This window comes from Lynx rufus, unplaced genomic scaffold, assembly GCF_022079265.1.
Source record: "Lynx rufus isolate CCGP_SWC_20201006 ecotype Redwood Valley unplaced genomic scaffold, mLynRuf1.p SCAF_7, whole genome shotgun sequence".
NCBI lineage: Eukaryota > Metazoa > Chordata > Mammalia > Carnivora > Felidae > Lynx > Lynx rufus.
Window position 1 is genome coordinate 45738703 of NW_025814889.1, and position 25339 is coordinate 45764041.

A 25339-nucleotide genomic window follows, 5' to 3' on the forward strand; every position below is an offset into this window, starting at 1 on the left:
CTCAGAGACCGAGGCGGGGAAGGTGGGAGGCGTTTCACAAAACCTGTCTTGTGGTTTCGGGGGCCCCAGCGTAACGTTTTTTTTCCAACGTGTCTCCCCGGACCTGGCGATTGCCCGGCCGCGCCCGGGCAGCCGGGCTCCCGGCCCGCAGAGGGGATCACGGCTGCGCGGACGCGCGTGGGCCGCGCTGCGGGGGGCTGCGCCGCGCGCTCCGCTGGCGGCCCTGGCCTCGCGCGGCCCCGCTCCCCCGGCTTCCCTCCGCCGCCGCCCCTCCCCCCGCCCGGCTTTTATTTCCCCGATGCCGGGCTGTAACCCGAGCTTTTATTTCCTGGTGGCTCCTTTAAGAGGCAGAGCTCAGTGCTGGGAATTCACGTCAGTTTCTGCACTGAAACTCTCAAGATCAATGAGCAAAGAGCTTTCTCAGTTCTGCCTTTCAGTTTCTCTCTTCCAGGAAGGAAAACATTCGAGAGAGCGAGGGAGAGCGGCGGGAGGGCGGGGGGCGGGGGCGCCGGCCGCGGGTGGGAGGAGAGAGCGGGAGGCCGGCCGGGCTGCGCCCCGGGTCGCCGCGCCGCGCCGCGACCTGCAGACCCCGCCGCCGCGCTCGGGCCCGGCTCCCACGCCCCCGCCGCCCCGCGCACCCAACTCCGCCGGCCGCCCCGCCCCGCGCGCTCGCAGACCCCCGGGGCGGCTGCCGGGAGAGATGCTGCAAGAAACTTCTTAAATGACCGCGTCCGGCTGGCCGTGGAGCGCTTCTGGGTTGGGGAGAGGAAAGGAAAGTGGAAAAAAACTGAGAACTTCCTGATCTCTCTCGCTGTGAGACATGTCTGAGACTCCTGCTCAGTGTAGCATTAAGGTAAAGATCTTCTCCCCCTCCCTCTGCGTGCTCGGAAACCTTGAGCTGCACCGGCCGGGGCAGTAGTGCTGGGCTCTTCCGAGGGGGCTGTTGCAGTTGCCTCGGTTGCAGTGAATTATTTGGGGCGCCGGGGAAGGAGATGCAGCTCGCGGCGGCGGCTGTACCCTTTCGTGTAACCTTGCTGCTCCCCCCGCCGAGCCCCATCTCGGCTCCTCGCGCCCCCCCCAGCCCACCCCCTTTCTTTTTGACAATTGAATGCCCGTCACAATTGGGCAGGAGGAACCCGAGTGGTCTCTAGACCTGTAAGACACCCCCGTAATTAGTGCGCTTTTGTAAAAAAAACAAAAACAAAAACAAAACAACAACAAACCTGCTCCTACTCCTACTGCCAACATGTGACTGAAATGTAACTTTTGTTCCGGAGGGGTGGTCTCCTTAGGAAAAAAAAAAAAAGTGACTGCATCTCCAAAGGGAGCTGAAGAACTTTTTTTTTTTTTTTTTTTTTTTTTTTCCCTTAAAGGACTCCCGGGGTCAGATCAGACTGGATTTTTCCCCCCTCCTCTGATTGTAATTTCAAGCACTGTCGGAAAGACAGCCCTGGTGTCAGCTTTTCCTGGGCATTTGCACAATGAATTTCGTTCTTTCTTTTTTAAACCAAGGTAATTAAAGTTGCCGAGTGGTTATTGTACTCCGATGCATAGGAGAGTTGAGTAATCCCAAAGTAGAAAACTCCTGTGATGCATTATCTGAGTGACCAGGCAAAGTGACCTTCCCTGTTTGACAGTGCGGGAAGGGTATCTGAGAGTAGAAATCTCCCGGCTTTCTGGTGGTGTTTTGCAGCATTGTAAATGCAGGATGGTGGATGTTTGCAAACACAGTGTTTGGTTCCAGTATATGTACATGTGTATGTATCGATATCTATAGAGCCGGTGGTGCTGTGGTTTGTTGCTTCTAAAAAGTTGTAAAGTTTGCCACCGTGAGGAGGCAAGATGATTTGTCCATTTCCCCCAATTATTTTTCCCATCGCCGCATTTATTGAACACTTTATTTATTTCACGATTCCATCCGTCCCCCAGGTGGAAGAGCCTTCTGCTTCTGCCGGAGGCTGAAGCCACCGAAGTTTGTTTGTTTTTGGCTTGGGCCGTTTAATATGTGCTCATTGAGTGGACACTGCAGAAACAATGAACAAATAACCTGTTTTCCTCATCTGTGGGGAATTAGAGAAACCTTTCCTGTTTTAACATGGCTTTTCCATTAGGGTCTGTTTAAAGGAAACAGTATTTTATTATATTTGCTTGCTAGGTTTTCATAATCATACTCAGATTTTAGTGTTTCTTATCAGGTGAGATTTTCATGGATTTTAAGATAGGGCTAATGTGAACTTAAAAAGTGGGTTGGGTTTCTTTGTTTTTGCCTCACAGGAATGCCCAGTGGAACTTTTGTGTTTGTGTATACCTGGGGTTATCCGTATGTCTGTGGTGAAGGGGGTGTCCCAGTAAATAATTTAAGCTACGTGTATACTTCAAAACTAGTTTCTTTTGCTGTATAAATTAGATTCTACAGTGAGCACGGTATGGATCATCTGTTTGGACGCTTCACAACACAAACAGAGGGAACTGCATAATAGGGATTAAATCAGTAAATTGTATTTAATTCGATGGCAGTAACTCTGGCATCAGGAAAATCGGACCAGCTACGGGGTCCTCATTTTCGGGTGACCGCAACAAAAAGCTATCCTTTCTGTGACTTTTCTTGATACTTCTTTTAAAGGGACTGCATATCCCCACCGTTCTCATGGGCTGATTTATGTTCGTGCATAAATCAGAAAACTCCTACTGAGTGGCTGGTTCCGTTGTACTCCAGTGGGAAGAGTACAACAGCCCTTTCCTTGCTCAGACATGCAGAACCAGTCCCAAACCCAGACAAAATGCCGTCTTAAATGTGACATAAAAATTTCTTCCCTTATTGCTTACCCTCAGTTTGTTTGTTTGCTTTTTTTTTTTTTTAGGTGCCTCTTTTCGTGACTTTGTATTTCCGTGTAATTGAGCTAGATTGAATGTTCTCCACTAGTAATGAAGTATCACTTTTATTTGGATGGTTCTTCACGGAGCCAGATTATGACTGTTCTGTTTGCTGAGACCGTGCATATGTTTAGGTGCACATAGGTGAGGTGTATTTTTTCCAAGGAGTTTGCTTAATTTGCTGTGTTCCAATAATAAGTGCTGCAGATCAAGGCCTGGGGATTATTCCGGGTCATCTGAAAATGTTCTGGTGATGTGTGCAGTGTTTCATTTAGTCCTTGGGATGTGGTACAGTGACTGCATAATAAAAAATGTTTGCTGGTAACCCGCAAGCAAGTACCGGGATTGCTTTTAGAGCCCAGTAAACAATAAACTTTTCTGCGGAGCAGAGAAGGAATGTCAGAAGCTGTCAAGGATGACCTGATGAATCTGATGGATTGAAGACATGTGACACAGAAGCGTGGCTCTAGGTGGAGAGATTTCCCTTACTTGTCCACTCCACTCCTGAAACCTTCCTCCCTTGCTCCTGTTCCTTACAAACAGCTGGTCAGCAAGCGGTAAACTCGGCAGCTGGTGCGATGGCACACAGAGGCAGCCACGGAGGGAAGTGCTTAGTTTACTTCTGAGTAGTGTCTGTTCTACTAGAAAAGACCAGTGTACCATTTGGGTGCAATTTCTAAGGTGAAAGTTTTTGAATCAGTCAATCAGCGACACCTTTGTATGTATCACTTGTGTGGCAGTGGGTGACATTGGATGCCCGATAAAGCGCTTTTATATTTCTTTGGCGTTTTATAGGCATCTTTCCGTCACGTAGGGAGGTGACTTTCGGATGCGCATTGTACAGGAGAAGACAGGTTGACTAGCCCAAGGTCACCCAGACTGTCGCAGAGCCCCCACCGTTTCTCTGCACCGAGCTGCCCCACGCGTGGAGTGACACTGTCGTCCAAGAGTTTAAATGCTTCCCTTCCTGATCATTGGGATTGTTCAAATGTAAGGACGGGGCAACCAACTATATAAAAAGTCAAATAACTTTTTTTCAGAGGATTGTGTGGCTGACTGCGCCGGTCATGGGAGGAAGGAAGGAAGAGGCTGTCTTTTCCATCATCAGCCTTCACCTTCAAATCACCTGTTCAGTGTTAAGTTCAGCCAGCTTGCTGTGGAACGTGGTTATGGCCCAGCAGACATAGTCCTTCATGTCTTGGTAGGCTGTTTTAGTCGTGAGGGCCATCCAGGTTACCAAAACTAGTGGTATAACTTCCTCTTCCCCTTTTCGCTGCCCTCCCTACTTGTCTCTACTCTCCAATATGGTTGGCTTTCTTGGCAGAAAGAAATCTTTTTTCTTTTTTTTTTTTTTGCTACTAACTTGGATGGATGGATGGATGGATGGATGGATAGATAGATAGATAGATAGATAGAGTGAGTGAGTCCAGGTTTCCCCTACCGGACTCTGAGCTCCTTGGGTTTAGCGATGATTGTCTTTGTATCCTGCTACCTAGCTTGGCACCTGGCATAGACATGTTTCTCAGTAATGTTTGCTGATTTGAAGTGAGGCATGGGAGGAGGTCATTGCCCTTTCTTCTGTTTGTCCCTGTGTACCAAAGGCTGACTTAACACCTGCATCCATTAGCTTGCGTCAAGTATTTAATAGAGCCACACTGCTCTCTCAGGGAGGCCTACGACGCTCTCTGGGTGTCAGTCCAAAAATGATATCAGTAGAATTTTGGTATAATAATACTATTTTTATCATTTTGGTAAAGTTCAACAAAAACATTTGTGTCTAAACAGACAAAGGAATTGAGTAAAAGATCATAAAAGGGCCTGAAGAATTACCTTAGAATCACGTTAGGCTCAGATTCGCAGGCTTCTAAGTTTCCCCCAGTCTCTCGGACAATTGAATCGGGGGGAACGTTCAGGCTTTCAGAGCTGGAAGACCTTAGAGATCACCTGGGCCAGCCTCTTATTTTCATAGGGAGGGGCTCCAGAGAACGCAGTGGCTTGGCTTTAGCTAATTGGTGACCGAGCCAGGTTGAGAGCAGCGCAGGCTGTGTTCTCAGGCCCCTGCCCTGCATTTGCTGGGTTCATGGTGCATCCCTATAAAAGGCCAAGGACATTCGATACAATAGGCTGCACTCTCTCCGGCACTTCCTAGCTTGGTCCATTTTAATCCCAAGCCAGCTGGTATGAGGGCACGGAGGTATGTGCCAAGGAAGATGTGTGTGGGGGGGAAGCCCTGGGCCCAGAGGGTGTATTGTTAGACGTGAGAAGAGGAAGGAGTAGGAGTAGGGGATCAGGGAAGAGCAACTTGTATTTGCACCACTGTTTGCAGCACCAACTTTTTTTTTTTAATTGTAAGACACGCACGATGTTCCGTTTACTGTCTTACCCGTGTTTAAGCGTCCAGTTCAGTAGTGCTAAGTATATTCACATGGTTGTGCAACAGATCTCTGGAACTTTTTCGTCTCGCGGCTCGGAAACTCTGTACCCACTAAACACGAACTAAACCCTGCATCCCTCTCCCCTCCTCCCAGCCCTTGGTAACCACCTTTCTGTTTTCTGTTTCTATGATTTCGACTACTTTAGTGCTCTGTGGAAGTGGAATCCTAGACTGTCATTTTGCTTATCGTAATGTCTTTGAGGCTCATCCATGTCGTACCCTAGCAGGTAATGCCTTTGAGGCTCATCCACATCATACCGTAGCGGGCACGGGATTTCCTTCTTGTTTTAAGGCTGCGTAATATTCCATTTTATGTGTATGCCACGTTTCCTTTACCCGCTCACCCGCTGATGGAGATTTCGGTTGCTTCTGTCTCCTGGCTGTTGTGAATCAGGCTGCAATGAACTTAGATGTGCAGTTATGTCTTCAAGATCCTGCTTTTTAAATTTTTTTTTTTAACATTTATTTATTTTTGAGACAGAGAGAGACAGAGCATGAACGGGGGAGGGTCAGAGAGAGAGGGAGACACAGAATCTGAAACAGGCTCCAGGCTCTGAGCTGTCAGCACAGAGCCCGACGCGGGGCTCGAACCCATGGACAGTGAGATCGTGACCTGAGCCGAAGTCGGACGCTTAACCTACTGAGCCACCCAGGCGCCCCTCGAGATCCTGCTTTAAGCCCTTTGGATGTTTGCCCAAAGATGGGACATGTGGAATGCAGCAACACTTTTTTTTTTTTTTTTTTTTTACAGTGTGTGAGAAGTCTGGTACTTCTGTGCTGGGCTGAGGGAACTGGACCTGTTATGAAAAGCGCCCTTTTCTGAGGAAACCTTGGGTGGGCCATAGGCTCTTTTATCTAGCGGTGGCCAAACTTATACCTCAGTTGAGGTGTAGTAAGCTTCCTGTTTCACACAGTATGAGCTAAAAGCATGGCAGTTGGTCCTAGGAAAGTAGCTTCCTTCCTTCACATAGGTCAGTCAAGGGAAGAGGTACCCCTGATGTGGCTACCAGAGAACCCAAAGAAATTCTGTAAATCTGAGTTGAGCTGCGTGCACTCATGCCAAGGAAGGTAGAGGGGCAAGGAGGCACGGGGTTATTGGGACGAACGGGAAGAGCCGTTTCATTTTATTACCAACTGTGAAAAGTTGCCCTTTGGTGTGGTTCTCCCAGCTAAGCAGCGCAGTGTTAAATGAAGCCCCCTAGGGTGTGGGGGTTTACAAATGGCATATTTTTTCTCTGTGACTGTGACTTTAGAAAAAGCGCTGGTGTTCGTTTTCAGGCAGAGTCTGGCCCTGCCATATTCGTTGTTAGACGTGTGTCAGAAACCAATCTCTGTGTGTATTTGTTGTCGAGAATGAATGTGAGTACACTCAGGGTTCCCAGGCCAAAAGGGGCCCCGCTGAAAAACTAATCCCCACCACACCTAGTATTTGGGGAGTGGAAGAGTAGGCTGAATTAGCAAGAAGTTGGGATTATGGCCCATTGAACAGAAAACACATTCTTATTTATTTCTCAACGTACAGGAACCAGACTGATAATGCGTTGTTCACTGGGGCGTCTCAGGATGAGCCCCAGCGAATAGGCAAAAATGACGTGTGTTCCACATCACCTGTTGGTTAGAAATGAGTGCTACTGTGTGCTTGAAACTGTTCTTTCAGTGTCAAAATGGTACCACAAATATATCATTTGCCTGATAAGCCTTTCTTCTGAGGTAGTGAAAATGTACAGTTCATCTGGTCTTTGTCTAAATGAGCTGGAATTTTCAGACTGTGGGAGGATGGTGGGGGTGTTGAGTGGGGAAGGCATTAGCCCGAGTTTGGTAAGCGTGGACTCCCAGATGAGCATGGCCGCGTCTGGGTCCTGTGGACTATGCTTACGGAAAACTGGGGAACACTTGCATTTTGGAGCTTTCCCAGTTCTGTGATTAAAGGTGTCTGTCAGCTGTTTTAGTGGTCATTGCTCCTACCTTTTCTCCCCTTCCTCCTCCTTCATCACCACCACCACCAACGTTGTGTATGGAATACCCCTGTGTGCTGGTCTGTGTGCTAAGGGCTTTACCTACATTATTTTGCTTACTCTTCACAACTCTCTCGAGGAGAGAGATTCTGAAAGATTCTGAAGCCCAGAGTGTTTAAGCCATGGATTGGTCCAAGAGCTCACCTGCCATAGGTGGTAAAGCTAGGGCCTATAGTTCCAAAGCATTTTCCATGACTGTTCTTGGGTGTGGCCATCTTTATGAAGAGAAGTAGGAAATCAAGAGTGACGGGGGATGGTGGAGGCTCCCATGAGCTGGGATGAAGGGCAGGAATGGGGCTGCAGAGATGTTTATGAGGCCCCAACTTCCCTTCCCATTCTGGGTTCCCCGAAGGTGGATTTCTCCTCACTGTTCCTCTCACGGTGGGGAGAGCTAGATGGCCACACTGTGCAAACCATCTTCGAATCAATGTCCAGATCTTCCATTTTTATTCCAATCTCTGGTATTCTCTAGCAATGTTTTGTCTTTCGACGCGTTTCATTTTGGGCCCTTTATGTTGTCAGAAACCTTTCTTTTCCCTCTCTGCCTTTTTCTTCTTTCCCCTGGCACCTAATTTCGCCTGAATGTGGGCGACAGGCTGTGCGGTGTCCTCTCATCCTGTCCAGCCTCTGGGTTGGATGCCTTTGTCTGCGTTACTCTCTGGTCAGTCTCTTTTCCTTCCACAGCTTTTTTTTTTTTTTTCCCTCCCTTGAAACTCTTTATACTATCGATCAACGTAAAATTTTTCTTTAACCCATCCCTCATGTACATCCTCAATACTGTATGATTTCTAGGAATCTGTTTGAGAGCTTTTCAGATATTCCCTGATTATCGCCTACCACCAAAGGAATCATCTTTTTTTTCCCCCTCCCTCTTTCCTGATAGCCTGACCACACTGGCCTGGTTTATTTTACTTGAGTGAAGAGAGGATTTTGGCCATCTGACTTCACAACATTTTGGATTTGAATGGCTCTAACAAAGCCTGTCTACAGAGCAGATGTGGGGAAGGAAGCAGAGAGAGAGATGTGTGGAGGTAATAAGAAGGAATCTAAGAGCGCCCAAGCCAAATTTCTCATGAAACAGATGAGGAAACCGAGTCCGTTGGCATTTATTTATCAATTTATTAATATTTTATTGAGACAGAGCACAAGCAGAGGAGAGGCAGAGAGAGAGGGAGACACAGAATCCGAAGCAGGCTCCAGGCTCCGAGCTGTCAGCACAGAGCCTGACATGGGGCTTGAACCCACCAACTGTGAGATCACGATCTGAGCCAAAGTCGTACGGTTAACCGACTCAGCCACCCAGGCACCCCTGAGTCCTTTGGCATTTAAATAGCATGCCTGAGATCACATTGTGCATTGTACCTGAGCCAGAGTCAGAATCAGGTGTTCTGTCCTCGGGCCATGTCCCTCTAACACTGGCTGGGGAAAAGTGATACAGAGCAGACAAGAATTCAGAAAGTGAAGCTTTATCACAAGGACTCCTATAGAGTTAAACCCATTTGTATGGCACCCCACAATGACTGATGATATTAATGATCATAATTATGACTTCCAAGTTAAAGACAAGCTTTAAGTTATGAGATTTAGGAAGTGAGAAAATGTAATGCATTTTGGAAAGCTATCCAACAAAAATGTTTGGCATAAAAATAATGTGAAGTTTTAAAAGGCTACGCTTCGGTTGTCTGGATGAATGACTTACGAAAAATATGTTAGTCCCCAGTGAAGACAGGAAGGAGCTATCCAATAAATCTGTATGCTCACCAGACCTGTGTACTCCTTGGGGGTGTTTTCCCTTTGTGTGTGGGAGTCAGACATACGGAAAACGATCTCATTTCCTGAATGACCTGAAAAGGACACATCACCCCGCCAGCACGAGCACTAAGGGTGAGCGTGCACAATGATGTAAGTGTCGCCACAGTGTAGTTCCAGTCACCTCTACTTCAGATTTTGATTCGCATATTATTCTGTCTGGTGTTCTTTGGTTCTCATCTATAAAGTCGATTTCCCTTAAGAGGATTGTAAGTTGCTGGGAAGAGGGGACCAGTCATTGCCTTACCGCCGAGGCCTTCTCGGGGAAGACCACAGACACGGGAGTGGATCGACAGGAGTGTGAATCCTGGTCCTTGAACTTGAATTTTTTTTTTTTTAATTTTTTTTTTTCAACGTTTATTTATTTTTGGGACAGAGAGAGACAGAGCATGAACGGGGGAGGGGCAGAGAGAGAGGGAGACACAGAATCAGAAACAGGCTCCAGGCTCTGAGCCATCAGCCCAGAGCCCGACGCGGGGCTCGAACTCACGGACCGCGAGATCGTGACCTGGCTGAAGTCGGACGCTTAACCGACTACGCCACCCAGGCGCCCCAAACTTGAATTTATTAATCTTCATCTTCAACCTGTGAACTCATCTGAAGTGGTAATAAAGATACGTGTCTCGGGGCGCCTGGGTGGCGCAGTCGGTTAAGCGTCCGACTTCAGCCAGGTCACGATCTCGCGGTCCGTGAGTTCGAGCCCCGCGTCGGGCTCTGGGCTGATGGCTCAGAGCCTGGAGCCTGTTTCCGATTCTGTGTCTCCCTCTCTCTCTGCCCCTCCCCCGTTCATGCTCTGTCTCTCTCTGTCCCAAAAATAAATAAACGTTGAAAAAAAAAATTTAAAAAAAAAAAAAAAAAAAAAAAAAAAAAAAAAAAAAAAAAAAAAAAAAAAAAAAAAAAAAAAAGATACGTGTCTCTTGGGATATGTCAATTTCATAATGCAGCAACTTACTTTGTTAAAGAAAAGAAAAGGTAGTTCTCTCTCCCTTTATGTATCCTCCACAATATCTAGATCTGGAAGGAGCTAGAGATTTTCTAGAGCGTGCCTACGTGATACAGTTGGTGCAGCGGCCAGAGATGTTGACGGTTTGCTCACGTGGCTGGTAGGTGGCACCTTCCAGAACCAAAGATCTAGGTGTCCCCAGTTGGCCGACTCCCAGCAAGCGTCCTTGCCACTGTCCCACTGGTTTCTCCTAGGGCTGGGGTCACTCAGTCCTGGTTGAGCAAAGCTCATAGTTTAACTTAAATTGAATGCAAGCCTTGACAATAGGACAGATGAGCCAGCTGCGGTTACATGATAATAACCAAGGCCTTTGGCATCTTCCAGTAAAGTTTTGAGGGAATGGCTAGTACGGTTCTGAATAAGTTTCAAAGATAAAAAGAAAAGGAAAAAAAAAAAAAACCAACCCTAAGCCTGGAAGTACTGTGCAGTGACTCTAACTAGCATTATTACTCAGCACTCAAGTATTTGAACCTACTCAGGGATCCGCTGGTTCACACAGTTGCTTATTATTTGCGGCTGGGGCGAGACTTGAACGAGGGCATCGGTTCTTTAGTCTGCTTTTGTTGAACAGGCAGTTCCACGTCTGTCTGACCACAGAGCAGACACTGTTTGCTGCGGGGTGGTGAATTTCCAGTTTCAAGAGCTGGGAGTATATATGGCTCTTGGTGGAAGTTTATACAGAAGAGTCTGAGAAAGCCAAATTTGTTACTTTGGGCCATGAGGGAGCCTTTGTTTTTAGACGTTCAGGGACCGACGTATCTGTTTTCAGCAGCTTTGTTCTCTTTGCCGTGGACTTGAAATGCTTTCCTGAGTTTTCCTCTGCGTGTCCACGTTCAATGACAAGATGAAATGAATGACCCTTTTTGAGGCACAGTGGGGAGAATGTTGGCTCCTCGTCTGCTGACCCCACGCGGCGGGCATGGGTGCTTTCGGGCTATTGGAAAAAGAGCATAGGTTTGGAAAGAAACCGTTCCTCTGCACTCTTCCTTGGAAAACACAAGTGAAAGCTGGATATTTTCTTCTCAGCTGCCTTGTCCCCTCCCCAGTGGGTTATGACGGGCCATGTAACTTTATCTTTCTGGAGACTTATCTGTGTAACAGGCAGTAACCCCTGGTCCACTGACATCCCCTATATGTGAGGAAGCAGTAACCAAAGATGAGATGCTGACTCTAAACTATTTCCTGGAAGAAAGGAGCTGCAGATACAAATCAGGCTGGTAATTTAAAAAAAAAAAAAAAAAATGAAGCCCCAAAGAACAGCCTTTTTGTCTCTGAAGTTACCCATTTCTCTAACACCTTTCCTTGTCCCCTAGTGAAAATGTGGGTCTGGGTGTGGCCCTGGTGACAGCGTTGGGAGATGGGAAAGAAAGGAGAGGGCTCAGATCTGCCCGCCTGGCCACGGGTGTGGCCAGAGCAGCGCTGGGCTCCCTGATGGAGAATCCAGGTCAAGGGACAATATGGAGTTTGTGCCATCCAAAGCCTACTAATTAATACTCAGATCAATACATCTGCACTGGGGTGGGCAAGAGGGAATGTCACAGAGACGTGATAGAAAGGGGGGTGGGACTTTGCTGAGCTCTTTTCTGGATTGTTCTGAGGAGCTCAGCCAAGGGAAGGGGACTTTTCTCCACCTTAGTTCCTTCATTATTCACTGTTGCTTCAAGACCATTTGTCTTTCCCACAGTGTCCTTGACCATCGAATCAGAGTCTCCTGCCAGAGGAGAACCACATGAGAGAGTCTTCTGACTCACCATATGGTCTAGCTGTGTCTTTTCACGTGTAGACAGACTTGTGATCACAGGTGGGGCCCCCAAGGGGACAGAAGTGGATTCTCTTTCCTCTGGGCCCGTGTGTGTCCTTGTGCCCAGCTTCCTGACACAGAGTTGGTACACCCTCGTTTTGGGAGATGGAAAATCGGAAGGATTGGACCCCTGGTGCATTTTGTAGTCGCTGTGTCCTCCTTTTGACCTGAGATGTGGGAGGTTTCAGATCTGTGTCATGAGGTCACATGACTGGTACTTTGCACTGTTGAGACCCATGGCTCTCCTCCCTCGTGGGTCTTGACATTAATGGCCAGTGATGGGTGGGGACAGCAGGTCAGGAGTCCCTCTCACTTGGTGCCTTTGATGTGGTCTGTGTTCGAAGTGAGGTGAATGAGGTGGGGAGAGCTGTCATTTGGGACTGAAATATGAGTCACATAGGTCTTTGGTCTGGGGGTGTCCTCTTCCCCCTGACCAGGAGGCCTGAATGACCCAAGGTGGCTGACTACATCCCAGATCCCCTGGAAAACTGCTAGCTCTTTATTTGACTTTGTGCCATTTAGTCCTTCCCTTAGTCTGCTGACTTGAATTCTTTAGGATGAGGTGGAAGGAGAGACCTTATGAGTCGAAAAGGTAAGAGTTTTTACCCTCCCAGGGCACTTGGGTTGGGTGGCTCCGTTGGTGAAGTGTCTGACTTCGCCTCAGGTCATGATCTCACGGTTCATGAGTTCGAGCCCCACATCAGGCTCTCAGCTGTCAGCGCATGGAACTCCGCTTGCGATCCTCTGTCCCTCTCTCTGCCCTTCCCCTGCTTGCGCACTCTCTCTCTCAAAAATAAGTAAACATTAAAAAATTATTTAAGAAAAAAAAAGTCTTTACCTTCAGAAAACCAGAAACACAGAGGCTCACTTTCTGAATTTTGCATTGCGCTTTTTTGTGTCTCTGAGACTCTATGCCTTTGACTGTGAGCTGGGTGGCGATGGTCCATTTCTCTGCAGACAGAAGCCCCCTGTAGGTCAGATGTAGCTTTTGAACACAGTGGAATCCAGTGGGGATGTTGGAGGGCACAGGAGGGCCAGAGTGATGATCTTATCATCTTTGTGTTGCCAAGATAGGCGGGGAGATGGGCAAAGGGACCCGGGCGTTCAGATACATCTCAAGTGGGGCACCTATTGGAATATCTGTCTTACTTACTCCCACCCTTCCTGGTACTTTGGCTCTTCTACACTACCTACCTCAGGAAATGAACCAGGGGGCCCTGATATCAATGGCAGGATATTTCTTGATCGTCTTTTGGGTGCAAGGGGAGATCTGTGGGACAAGACCTCAGAGGGAAAAGAACCCTAAAACTGCAAGAAGGAAACAAGGTCTAGAGCCATACAGACCCGCTGAAAGGCCTAGTTATTCCTGCAGAGAGGGAAGAGGTGGCCCCAAGGGTAGAAGTCACCGTTACTTGGAGCTAGCTCTTCTGAGAATTCTTCTGTCTCGAAAAATTTGGTAAAATAGCCAAATGGAGCTTCTGTAAACCATGGGGAATGCCTATGTGTGCTTTTGTGGTTAGCTCTCGTGTTGAGCAGCCTGATTTAAGGGAAAGATGCTTCTGTGTACATTTCCATTTCAGTTGTGGTATTTTGAAGGTTTACCATGGAGGAAGAGGTGTGGGTGAATGAGAAGACAGTCCTCTTGCCTCTTCCTTCAGTTATATGTAGGTTACAGGCGAAAGTAAGTTCACAACACATCCACTTTCTTATTCAGTCGGGTCCATTTTAGGATGGCCCGCAGAGCCCAGGGCAAATCCAGTCACTGTACCTTGGCGCTCCTGTTTCTGGACTGCCAGACTCAATGCCAAGTGGATTATTGGAAAGAATTCACTTCACAGGCCTGGCTCCCGGATCGGTGTCTGTGATTCTCCATGGGGTCTCGTATTAGGGCTCTCTTCTCTTAATCCTTTTGGGACTCCGAGTGGGGCCCGTGTTGACAAGATTATGCTACTTTGGGGAAGTTCTGGCCGCACACTTCCCCAAGCAGGGTGAGGCAAGTGTTGTCCAGCTGGCTGCCTATTGGGCAGTTGGCCATGCTTGGCACTTCTGAGTTTCTGGTATACCAGTTGCCAGAAAGGCAGTCTCTCAGCTGGTCCTGGTGTCCCCAGGGCACAAATGTTAGGCTCTGGAGGAAAATGTCGCAAGTTCGCATTCATTCTTTGTTTTCATGTGTGTGCATCTATGGCATTATAATTGAAGTGCATTTAAAGATGGCTCCAGACTCCAAAGCCTAGCAAGTAGCTTCTTTGGGTCAGGGAGAGGTCCCAGGTAAAATTATTGAAGGCCCGTGCGCAAGAACGCGCACTGGAGGTTAGAATGAGCCTGTGCTAAGGAGAACAGTGAGAGGGTCGCAGACACCATGCCTTTAGATGCTATTTTTAGTTCTAGTCATGACTGTGTGGTATGGCTTATGCTTCCTTGGGCATCATTCCGCTTTTATTCTAAGCGTTTGTTCTTGTGACTCTGCGTACATGCTCGTGTGCATGCTCACAGGATCATAAGTCACAGAAATTACGGTATAATCTGTTTTCTAGCTTATAGAGTGAAAGATTGCACAAAACCCAGCCTTGTGGCAAGAAAACCTTACATATAGATGTAAAATATATCTCCTTGGAGGGCTGGCTTTCTGATGGGCTATAAACGGATTGTTAAACAGCAATGTGAGGGGCTGTTAACAAGCTGTTTCTAGGAGCATCTCCCTGGTCTGGTCTGAAAAGGTAATGTGTACATATTAGAACTATGAAATAGTTTTCCTGTGGTGTTTATACGTTGGTGGATCGTGTGTGTGTGTGTGTGTGTGTGTGTGTGTGTGTGTGTGTCTTCAGTGGTGAATGAACTGAAGAGATCCTTTTAAATGTTGTTTCTTTTCTTCTACATTAAGTGTCTACATTCTACCTTGGGCTGTGTTCCGGTTTTTTAAGCTGGCTGAAGTGAAGAGGTGTTTGGTCAGCCAAACTTCAGAAAGCTTCAGTTCGTTTATGAAAATACCCTATGTATGCAATCGCTGCTTTAAGGACTTAGAAGACACCGATGGATGGGTAAATCACCTCCTCATGAGCAAAGTAGCATTCAGGTTTCCAAGTTCAGCAAAGCAGTGTTCCTATTAGGTATCTAATATGAGTTGAACTCCTTTTCACGGTCAGGTGTCCTAGCTGAACGTGGGTCCGTGCCAGTTTCTGCTACTATTGGATTTTAATGAGAACTCTTTCTTGTTACTAGGATGCCATGCTTCTACTGTGTTCACAGCTGCTGTGTTAAAAAACAGGTGTCTCTTATAATCCTCTGACTGGATCAGTTTGCTAGGCTGGCAAAGCCTCCTTATTATAGTTTTTATTTATTTATCTGTGCCCCACATAGGTCAGACACTGCCAGGAGCTGTTGGTGAGCGGGATTAATGTGAGAGAAGATGGTGGCTCTCCTTGGTGGAGGTTTCTGTGAAAAGAATCCATCTAAGATCTCACACCACAAAGACAGAGCTAAATAAAACTGTCCGGGATACGAATCACAGGGGAGAACAGCCAAAAGAAGGATAGTAAATGAATAGTTCTGCCAAGTCACCTCTCTGTCATTCTTCAAAGGCCAACCTAAAGCCAGTGCTGCCACAAATGCCATCCAGGACTAAGGGGCGTGAGTGATGGCCCTTCTCTGGTCCCTGGCACAGTAACAGATTCATCCGCTGGTGCTTCTTAAGGCTGCTGGTCCCTAAGCTTCTGGAAGGCAGATGTTCTGTCTTCTCAGGCCTGGAAGGCAAGCTGGGGTCCTGCCGCACGCCTCATCCCTCTCACCCTGTTTTTTTTCTTCTCCGTCCTCACTGGTACTGTCTTCCCTCCGGCCCCAGATTTTTCAGGAGTCTGCCACCTCACCGTCCTACCTCCGTGCCCTACACTTTCCAGTCCAACCCACAGTGATTCTTTGCCGGCTAAAATTTGGTCCCATGAGTTCCTTTTCGACGCTGCCCGTCAGGATGAAACCCAGCCCTTCATCACAGAAGGCCCAGTGCACTCTTCCTTTCCGGAACCCTTCTCCAACCTCCCCCTCCGTATTAGCTTCCAACCAAGACCTGCTCTTCTCTCAAACCACATAATGAGCTTAGTGCCTGGAATCTTCCCCTCATTCTTTTTCCGCCTGGTAGCCAGCCTGTCACCTAAAGCCCATTTCTCAAGCTTTCCGTGTTGCTGATAGGCACAGCGTCCTTCGACTCATTGAACATGCCTGCTGTTGGCAGTGAATTCAGCGAGAGCCTATGGGGAGCAGGAGTCTGAGGGATTCGTTTTTTATGTTTTATGTGTCCAGCACAGTGCTTGGCACAGAGAAGGTCCAATGTATGTTAGCCAAATAGAGTTTTTTTTTTTTCAATCAACAAGTATTTATTAAGCTTCTGTTATGGGCTCAGTGGGTGCCAGGCTCTGTGATACGTAAGTGGGAAGAGGAACACCTTGCACAGTCGAAATCCTGAGCAACTAACCCTTAAAGGTAGAGGAAGGAAGAAAGAGAGCTCACTTTCGTTGCAGTGTGAGACCACGAGGCAAGGCTATCTGCACTGTCAGCCCCTGTACCTAAGGTGCTTGTGAGAGACTTCAGCGCTGGACACACACACCCACAGGACCCACTCACACTTTCCCTCTTGATTGCCCACCTTCCAGAGAGGAGCACAGATAGCTGGAGAAGAGGCTCCAGGACCTTTAGGCCAGATGTGAAGGGAGAAGCACGGAAAGCCCCAAATGAGTAAACGTATATACTGATCTGCCCTCTTTCTTGGCTTGGCTCGGGATGCCCCTGGGTCCGGGAGAGAGAGCTGATAGCTGTGTGTTGCCGCCACGTGTAGCCTTGACATCGTTGGCCGTGATCCTCTGGGAACCAGCGGCTGGTCGCCACTGCGGGGGGCTGCCCGTCGTCCCCTCCCCTCATTCCTCTCCCGGCTGGTTGGCAGAGAGAGCCTGAGAGAGCAGCACGGCTTCCTGAGCCTTCTGTGAAGTCTGTGATTGCCTTGCCAAGTCAAGGGAGGAATCTGACCCTGCGCTTGGGTCAGCCCTTTTCAGCTTTCTCCTCCTGATCCCGTGTTCTGTTCTGTCTCCACTTATCTGAGCCGCTGATCTCCTTGGAGCTCTTATTTTACTCCCAGCATGTTGCCCTGGGGGCCTAAACTGGGGAGAACACCTGAGTGTGCCACAGGACTAGAAAAACAACTCAAAGCCATGTCTTAGGGGCCGGATGACGGCCTCACCATTTCTCTTCACACTGGACAACTCAGTGCTCCTTACTTAAAGAGGAGGCTCTTAGGAGATTGTGTTAAGGGTTATGAACAGTCTGGTAAGTGGGAAATGGACCAAGAGGGAAAAGTCAGGTATTTTCAGATACAAGCAGACATCCCTAGACCTTCCACAGAAGCCCAAATGTCTCATTTTCTTATTCTTATTCTGCCATTAACATACAGCTGGGATGTGGGGCACTGGGGATATGGGAAAAGTTTCAACTTCCTGAACCCAAGCAGACCCCAGCAAAGGTTCCCCAAACTGTCACCTGCCAGGTTTTCCTGGGTACCTGTGGGGGGGGGGGTGCTCTTTTCCAGACCCACACTGCAGCTGCCAGGCTAGCCCTCCCGGCCTCCATCTCAGCTCTGCTGCAGGGGACCCGTCTCCACACTGCTTAGAGTGTCTAGGCCTTTCTGTCCCCGCCGGCAACCCGAGGTTTCCCTGGCCTCTCTCAGATCGGCTCCAGGAGGGGTGGTGTGCAGGTCGGGAGCTGTTACAGCCACACTGGGGAGCAGCAAGGGCATCGGCCAGCGTGTTCCCGATGCAAGCACACGTTTATGGAACTGCTGAGGTGGGGGTGGGCACTAATGGTGCACCCTCGGGAACATTCCACGCATCCGCCTCGTAACGTCCAGGACAGAGTGGTGCTTTCTGGTTTCCTCCCACCGCTGCTGTCCTTGCTCAACCTCTCCACTGCCGAGGCTGTTGATTTAGAGGCCATTTCTCTCCTGTCCACTTCCCTTTCCTTTCCTTCCAGCCTCAACAGACCCAGGAGTAGGCTTACGGTTCAGGGCACACGGGAGCCTGGGGCTTAGCGCTGCTGAGACCTGGGGTTCCTGATGACTAATATGCCGTAGTCTCATCTTGGGTCCCATTTGGTTCTGTGAGGAATCACAGTCCTTGTTCTCTCAACCTGCTTAGGAACATACTTTTGAACCTCCACAACTGTATTAGGGCCATCAGTCTTTGTTTTCACTTGCAGTTGCTTCCAAAGTGACCTACCCGGGAGCACATTTCAGGATGCTTTTCTTTTCTTTTCTTTTCTTTTCTTTTCTTTTCTTTTCTTTTCTTTTCTTTTCTTTTCTTTTTTTAATTTTTTAAAATGTTTACTTATTGAGAGCGAGCGAGCGAAAGAGAGAGAGGGTGAGAAACAGAGTGCAAGCGGGGAAGGGGCAGAGAGAGAGGGAGGGAGACACAGAATCTGAAGCGGGCTCCAGGCTCTGAGCTGTCAGCACAGAGCCAGACGCAGGGCTCGAACCCATGAACTGTGAGATCATGACCTGAACCAAAGTCGGACACTTAACTAACTGAGCCACCCAGGCGTCCCTGAGGACACTTTTCTTAATGAGTTGTTGAAATATAAACAAGAGTAGAATAGCAAGTTCCCATGCAATTGTGTGGGAGGGACACCCCCCTCCCCCCGCTGCCACCACCATGAGAAGTTACCACATTTTCCAAACCCTAAGTGGTGATGTGTGATCTGGTAAAGGACTCCTCGCTGTTTTTTATTTACGTTGCAAGCCTTACCAAAGGGTATGCTGTTATATTTTAATAAATCACTTTTATCGAAAATAAAATCCTGTGAGATCCGAGCTGTTGAGGAAGAGCCTCACCTCCAACCAGTCTTCCAGAGTGGCGAAGGTGATGCCCCGTGACCTAGATACCACCCCGCGGTGGGTCTTTTCTGAACTTGTTCCATTTTGACGACCCCTGGCTGGGACCGAGAAGGATTACTGAGTATGTTTGTCTTTCTTCTGGATAGAAGTTGCAAGGACACTTAAGCCTGAATGCTTCAGGGCAGAATCTGATCAGAGCTGAGATCAGGAAGAAATTTTCCCCCTGGGGGATCAGATTGCACAATGGCCCGGCCAGGTGTGCTACCTCTGTTAAACAAACACGCACGAGCACATGTCACCTCGCTGGCCATCTTTGGGGCAGGCTGTTGGACCTCATGGGCCAGGAGTCCGACTCCTTTGGTAGGTCCTGCGCTCGACGATGGAAGGCGACTGCCCCGTGTATTCCTACACTTGACTTTCCTCCGGCTTCCTGTACTGAACTCAGGGCTGTGTCTTCAGACCCTCAGAACTCTCCGCAGCTTTGCGGGAGATTTCACGTGGGGGTCTAGGTATATACACAGCCACGCACACGTGCAACACATCTTTGAGGAGTTTTCTGTAAATTCGCCGCGCCTCTCCTGGGCATTACTGTAGTTCCTACACCGCATCAAACCCATGTACATTCCCAGAACATCAAAATACTGTTCACAACCAATAGTAGAATCCTTTACCATAAGGCCCACGGTTGACGATCTCAAGCCTGCATTGTGGGCGGCTTCGAAGTCCGATCCCAAAGTCCGATCATGGACCTTTTCTTTTCCTTTCTCTTCTTTTTTAAGGCCCTGTCTGTGCTGCCTCTTGCGCGGTGAGATAATTACCAGCGATTCCCAGGCTCTTCTTCCTCTGCGTCTCTATCTCCTGTGGCGCACGACTTCCTTGTCTCTCTATTATTAGCCTACTTAGCTTTACCATTCACTTCCCCACCTCTCCCTGGTTCCCCCCTCATCTTCCTCCAGTCTTTGTTTTCCCTTCACCTCTGTAAAGTCATTTTGGGGAGCACTCTCCTTGTTCTGTTCAGACGGAAAGCTGCTTTTTCTTTATCCCAGTGCAATTAAGTAGTTTCTCCTTCATCTCGTCATGCATTCATTCATATTCCCCAAATAGAAAGCAGTGCCCTCCCATGCATCATGTCTGGCTGGCGAACCTTTAAAACAGGAGGTGCCCAGGTGACCCCCGCCTCCCCCACAGGTGTGCTGTATTCCCAGGACTGCGGGCTCCGATGCCCTTCTGGCCAGCTCCCTCACCTGCAACACCATTGTGTGCTCTCCTTTCTGCTTTTTGATGATTCTGCCCCAATCACGTTCCTTTCCCAAATTACTGTTTTAGTACTTAATGGTTCACCTTGGTTTGTTCATTTTGTAGTTTATTGTTTCCCTTTTCCCTCTAAGTTTTTCTGTTTCTTTGGGGAACACTGATATTCCTGTTAATTAGAGATTATACCAGTTTTCATTACCTAAATTTGCTAAATGGACATAATGGTGAGTATTTGGCACTTACATGAAGCATGCCCTTTGGAAATAGGGGAAGACAAGTAGAATTGGGGCAGCTCTAGGTATAACAGTAATTCCAGATTTACGGAAAGAAGTCGTTTGTGAGATTTCTTACACAGTAAAAGCTTGAAAGTAACTCTCTTGTTTGTAATTTATGCAGCTCTCAGTTTGGGTAAGAAACCCAGTTTAAATGTAAAAGTTTTTCAAATAGAGGACTGAGAAATTGTCATTGCTTTAATTTTAACAACTAATAATTAATTTCTGTCGGTTAAGAGTTTTAACGTTTATGATACATTGTGGTTTTAGCCAATTGGGAATTATAATTTTTGGTTTTATAGCAGAGTTTATAATGTGGGCTGTGATGTATTTAAGTAGCAACAGTGCATTTCTTTAAATAGGCTTTCCGATTCAGACTTTTACTGAGGTAGCCATATCCTCTGACGCTTTATCACTACCCATTTGTACGATTTTTTGCTCTAAGGGTAGTTTCATCCTGTTTGCGACATACCCTGCTCTGGGAATAGATAGAAGAAGTTGAGGGAATTTTGTTTGAGTCATACTCCCATCAAAGAGCAACATCATTTTAGGAATGAAAGCAGAGAAGTTCTCACTCTTCTAAAAATAATGGGGAGAAGATTTAGGGACGTAGCTTATAGGATCAGTTTTAAGACCAGGCCAGGCATACAAGCGAATTCCCTCTTTGTAAATGAGAAGTGGCCTCTAATAGCTTTCATATGGTTAGGTGAGCAGGTGAAATTTTATTCCATGCAAGGTGCGACGCTTCCATAAGTACTGCACTTCGAAACTTGCCCTGTGGAGTTTTTAAAATGTTCTTTTCAGGGCTCTGGCTCCGTTGGTAGAGCACGTGACCCTTGATCTCGTGGTCGTAAGTTCAAGCCCCATGTTGGGCGTAGAGATTACTTAAAAATAAGATCTTAAAAAAAAAAAACCCTCAAAACGTTCCTTTCAGGATTTTAATCATGGATATATAATAAAACAAAGAGCAACTTGCATCTTATTAAAATCATGTGTGCTTTTTGGAGAGGTGAGGGAGCAGGGATTGTGGATTTTTCTTGCTTTTCCTTACCTGCCTTGCTTCTAAGAAGTGATGGGAATGACCCAAACCGTAAATGTCATTGAGGATGTCTGCTTCCCAGGACAGGAACCACCCCCACCCCTACCCCAACTTGTATCTCAGTTGGTCCTGAAAAGGAGGAGCAGAGAGAGCTGTTGATTTTTTTTTTTTTTTTTTGGAACTCAGTTTTAGCCTTCACAGCAGGTCCAAAACCATGAGGACTTACTAGGTTAGACCTGGGAGCCAGCGGGGTTTAGCGGTGGGGGTAGAGAATCGAGATTCTGGCTCAAGGCACTGCTATTATAGTCTGAGAGTTGTTTAACAGGGCTCTAGTTGGAAGCCTCGTTTCTCTCTTTTCGTTAAACGTCGGTATGCCGTGCAGTGCTTGGGACAAGCCGCGTCGTGATGTTTATCCGGTCAATTCTGACGGCCGAGCACGTGTAATTCAGACGGTAGTCGTGAGGATAACTGAATGTAGATATTTGGAGCTTCAGTGTTTAGAAATTTAGGCTCCAGCTAGAACCCCGGTCTCCTGACTCCCAGCCAGCTTACTGATTTTTAATTCAGTCGTTGGTTTTTACTTCAGGCTTTATGTTCAAAATGACAGATTCAAGTCACATCACTCTAATTAGTGGGAAGTTTGTTTTAATCAACCAGGTGGACTAAGTGAACGGATCTACTTTTCATTTGGGTGTTTTTTGGTCGTGTAAGCAAAACCACAAACTCAGAAGCTCTTACATGCTTCACGTTTGTTTTTTGGGTCTTGTTTTTTGTTTTTGTTTTTCTGTTTCTGAATTCAGAGTGAATTGAGGATGGTGAAGTAGGAAATAGAACATAATACAGCATCCACTCCTCTGTCTTGCCACCTGCACTCCCATCGGGTGTCGTAGGGCTCATTTTAAGGTGAGAGTTCCATGCCGCCTCCTTGACCACCCTGTTTCCTTCTGTCAAAAAAATATGATCGCAAGGTTTTAATTTCACAGTGCACTTTAACTATAGAAAGGAACCAACTCCCACCCCAAACCGAATTGCCTTCGAGATCCTATTAAACAGCGAATGCCCTGAACACCAGTATATGAAAATGCTTTTCTCGGATGAGCTCAAAGCATTTCATCCTCCAAATAAAATCTATCTGCTCGCACTTAGATTGTTCAAAGGCAGATGGTAGGCAATTGAAACGGAGAGGCAAGCTGGCAAAAGAAAAAATAAAACCACAAATATCTGAACATGAAGGTGATCTACGCTCTTGCCAAACCCCCTCCTAACTTCGTTAACACAGCAGTGTAGCAATTAAGTAACATGGGAACTCAGACTCATATGGCTAATACAATTGTCCTCCGTTAATGGGGTGAAACAAAGCTTGCATATAATATACAGCTCGCCAAAATGCAGAGCTAAAGGAGAGTTTAAGAGGGAATCAGCGGTGGAGCCCATCAACCATGCTACCCATACCAGACGAGCACCCGATTGGAATCACGCTGACCCTTACCACGTATTAACAGTGGGGTCACTGAGATGAAATGTTGGCTGTTACAGAGTCGCCACGTCTTAGGAAAAGGGGCCGCTCAGAGATATTGAGCTTCAGAGAGGCAGTAAAATGCCCTCGAGGTGAGGGGAAGGAAGGGGGTGAACAGAATGGCTCAGAACACCGGGAGAGTCCACAGTAGCTGCTTTGTGGGAAACCCTGAATGAGCCAGGAGCAAACATTATTATTGCCGTCATACTGCCGTGGGACGGCCGTGTGATGAGACAGCCCTCTTGGTTCCCTTAGCCTTATAACCGACCAGAGGACTTTGCAGCCACCAAAACCTGGCACTTGTCACTAACCTTGAACTTGAACACTCCGTGACAGAAGGGGAAGGGCGTGTGTGTCTCAGCTGCTGGAGCCGGGTGTCTGTGTGGCTGCTGTCTCGTAGCCGGCCATTTGTGGCTGTGCCGGGGCCAGGCTGTAGGGTCCCAGGGTGCGTGAGTGACAGGGTGCCGGTCCCCACTGTGGAGGGGGCAGCCTTCCGAAGCAGGTGGGGCTGGTGTGTGCGAGGGGGTGTGCTGGGCAGGATGTGAGAGGAGTTTACTCTGCTGAGCGGCAGTCTGGGGATGCGTGTGAGGAAGGCGACCGAGATGGCTCCCGACAGTGGGCTGGGTGTGGGAGACGAGGCTCCGACTGCCACCAGAAAAAGGCAGGAGGGATGCTTGGTATCGAAAGGAAACCACTGCGTGCAGAGTCAACCTTTTGCTGCCTGAGTAATGAAGGGGAGACTTGGGCGAGTTAGCCCTCCGTGTGAAAAGGCAATAAAATCAGGTCTTGAACTTTGTAGTCATACAAAGTTCGAATAACGAGGTGTCTGAGGGGCCGTGATTGAGAGGAAAATTATGGTGTGTGAATGAGTGAATGCGTTGCCTCGCAAATCAGTGTTTCTCCTCCCAAGCCCTCCACGTGGTTGTCCCAGATACACGGGTTTATCTCTTACATAAGAGAGCTTGTTGCATTTTATTGCTGTATCCCGTTTTCCACTGTTGTCTTGCCTCATGGTCCTGTGTCTGATCCTGGCCAGATGTCACCAGCGACTAGTGTTAGAATGGTTTTTTCTTTCCCTGCCTGGTCAGACCATGGCCCGCGGTTTCTCCCTTGGGATTTGGTAGTGATTCGCGACTGTTGTGAGTACAATGCAGCATAAAAAACTCCGTGGTGGAGGGGCCATATCATGGAATTTGGTGCAAGCCGGTGTTGTTTTTATTCTTCTGCCAATGCCGATCTATCCCAGGGAATGTGTCTTTACTCACAAAGAATGGCCTCTGTACCACCTTGCTCTAAAATGTACAAGGTCACGGTAATGCGCATCTGATGGGTTTGTCGGCTTTGACCTTGGGGACCGGCAGACCACCCCCGCAAGTACAACGTGTGGGATCAGCAAACAAGAGCATGCGCTCACACGGCCGGAGCATTAGCATCCTTCCTTTTCCGCCTTGAGTTTGAACTTGTTGGTTCCATAGGCCACGGGACTTCGCTATATGAAATGCCAGAGGGTGCTCAAAGGCGAATGTGGAGGAAGAGGGAAGGCAGGATTCTGGGCCAGAGAGCAGATGGCCAGCTGGTGACCTCGGAAGGGAAGCTGAGGCTTTTAGAGTGAAAAAACTAGTAATTTTTTTTTTTAAAGAGGGATTTTTGTTAAGTAGTACCATAGCTCCAAGTTGGAGAATTCCAAAAGCAGTCATTGATGCCTGCCCTCGAGGGTTTACAGTTCAAAGAGGAGACAGCGTTTTTAGTTTAACGTGAGGAAGGTATGCAGAAGTCAGCCAGAGAAAATGGAAACACCCTTGGTCCGCCACCTTCTGTGGCCCTGTGCGCTGTGGCTCTGGGCCTAGGGGATTTTTTAGATTTGTTTTTGATGCTTTTCCCCCATGATGACCTGGTTGTGCAACCCTACATTTGGAAGCCAGCTGCTTCCTGCTGCTCTTTTCCAGGAGAGCGTGAATATCCATCTCCCGGAGTGATGATGGAGACGAGGGTGGGGGCAGAGGGGGAAACTGCTCATCCTCCTCTCACTGTCCCTCATCCCATGTCCCGCATTCAGCTGGGAACCGGGCAGATGCTCAGGAGGCCTGTGGCTGTGTCCCTGCCTCGCTCGGAGTGGTGCTGGGGAGCCTGGTGGTAATCTGAGGAGGGACAGCCCTCCTAATGCAGGAGGGAAGCTGCAGCTCCTGTTGAAGGCATCGGATATGTCACGGGCTGTGCCGGTACAGCTAGGCCCCCTTCAGCTCCCGGGGCAGGCCTTGCCTCTTGGCATACACACATTTATTTATAGTCACAGACCTAGCAGCAGCCGCAGGGGTGAGCCTCGTTCTCCAACCTGCGGAAGTTGATCACCACGGGAAGCAAGAACCCCGGGATCTTTGTTGCCCCAAACTACCTGCACTGCCCAGGTGGTTTTATGTCCATCTCCGAACTACCCAGAAACCATTCAGAGAGGAC

At 48.0% G+C, this 25339-nt stretch overlaps 1 protein-coding gene across 3 annotated transcripts in view; it reads left to right on the forward strand.

Annotated features, from left to right (window-relative positions):
• The first annotated feature begins 623 nt into the window (after nucleotides 1–623).
• Nucleotides 624–25339, forward strand: part of ETV6 (ETS variant transcription factor 6) — a 251345-nt gene continuing 226629 nt past the window's right edge. The window contains exon 1 of one of the 3 annotated variants that reach the window (XM_047066018.1): nucleotides 624–853. In XM_047066018.1, coding sequence (XP_046921974.1) covers nucleotides 821–853 — 33 coding nt within the window. In that variant the 5' untranslated portion in view covers nucleotides 624–820. The remainder of the gene's footprint in view (nucleotides 854–25339) is intronic. The other 2 variants (XM_047066017.1, XM_047066020.1) reach the window with 2 other exon arrangements.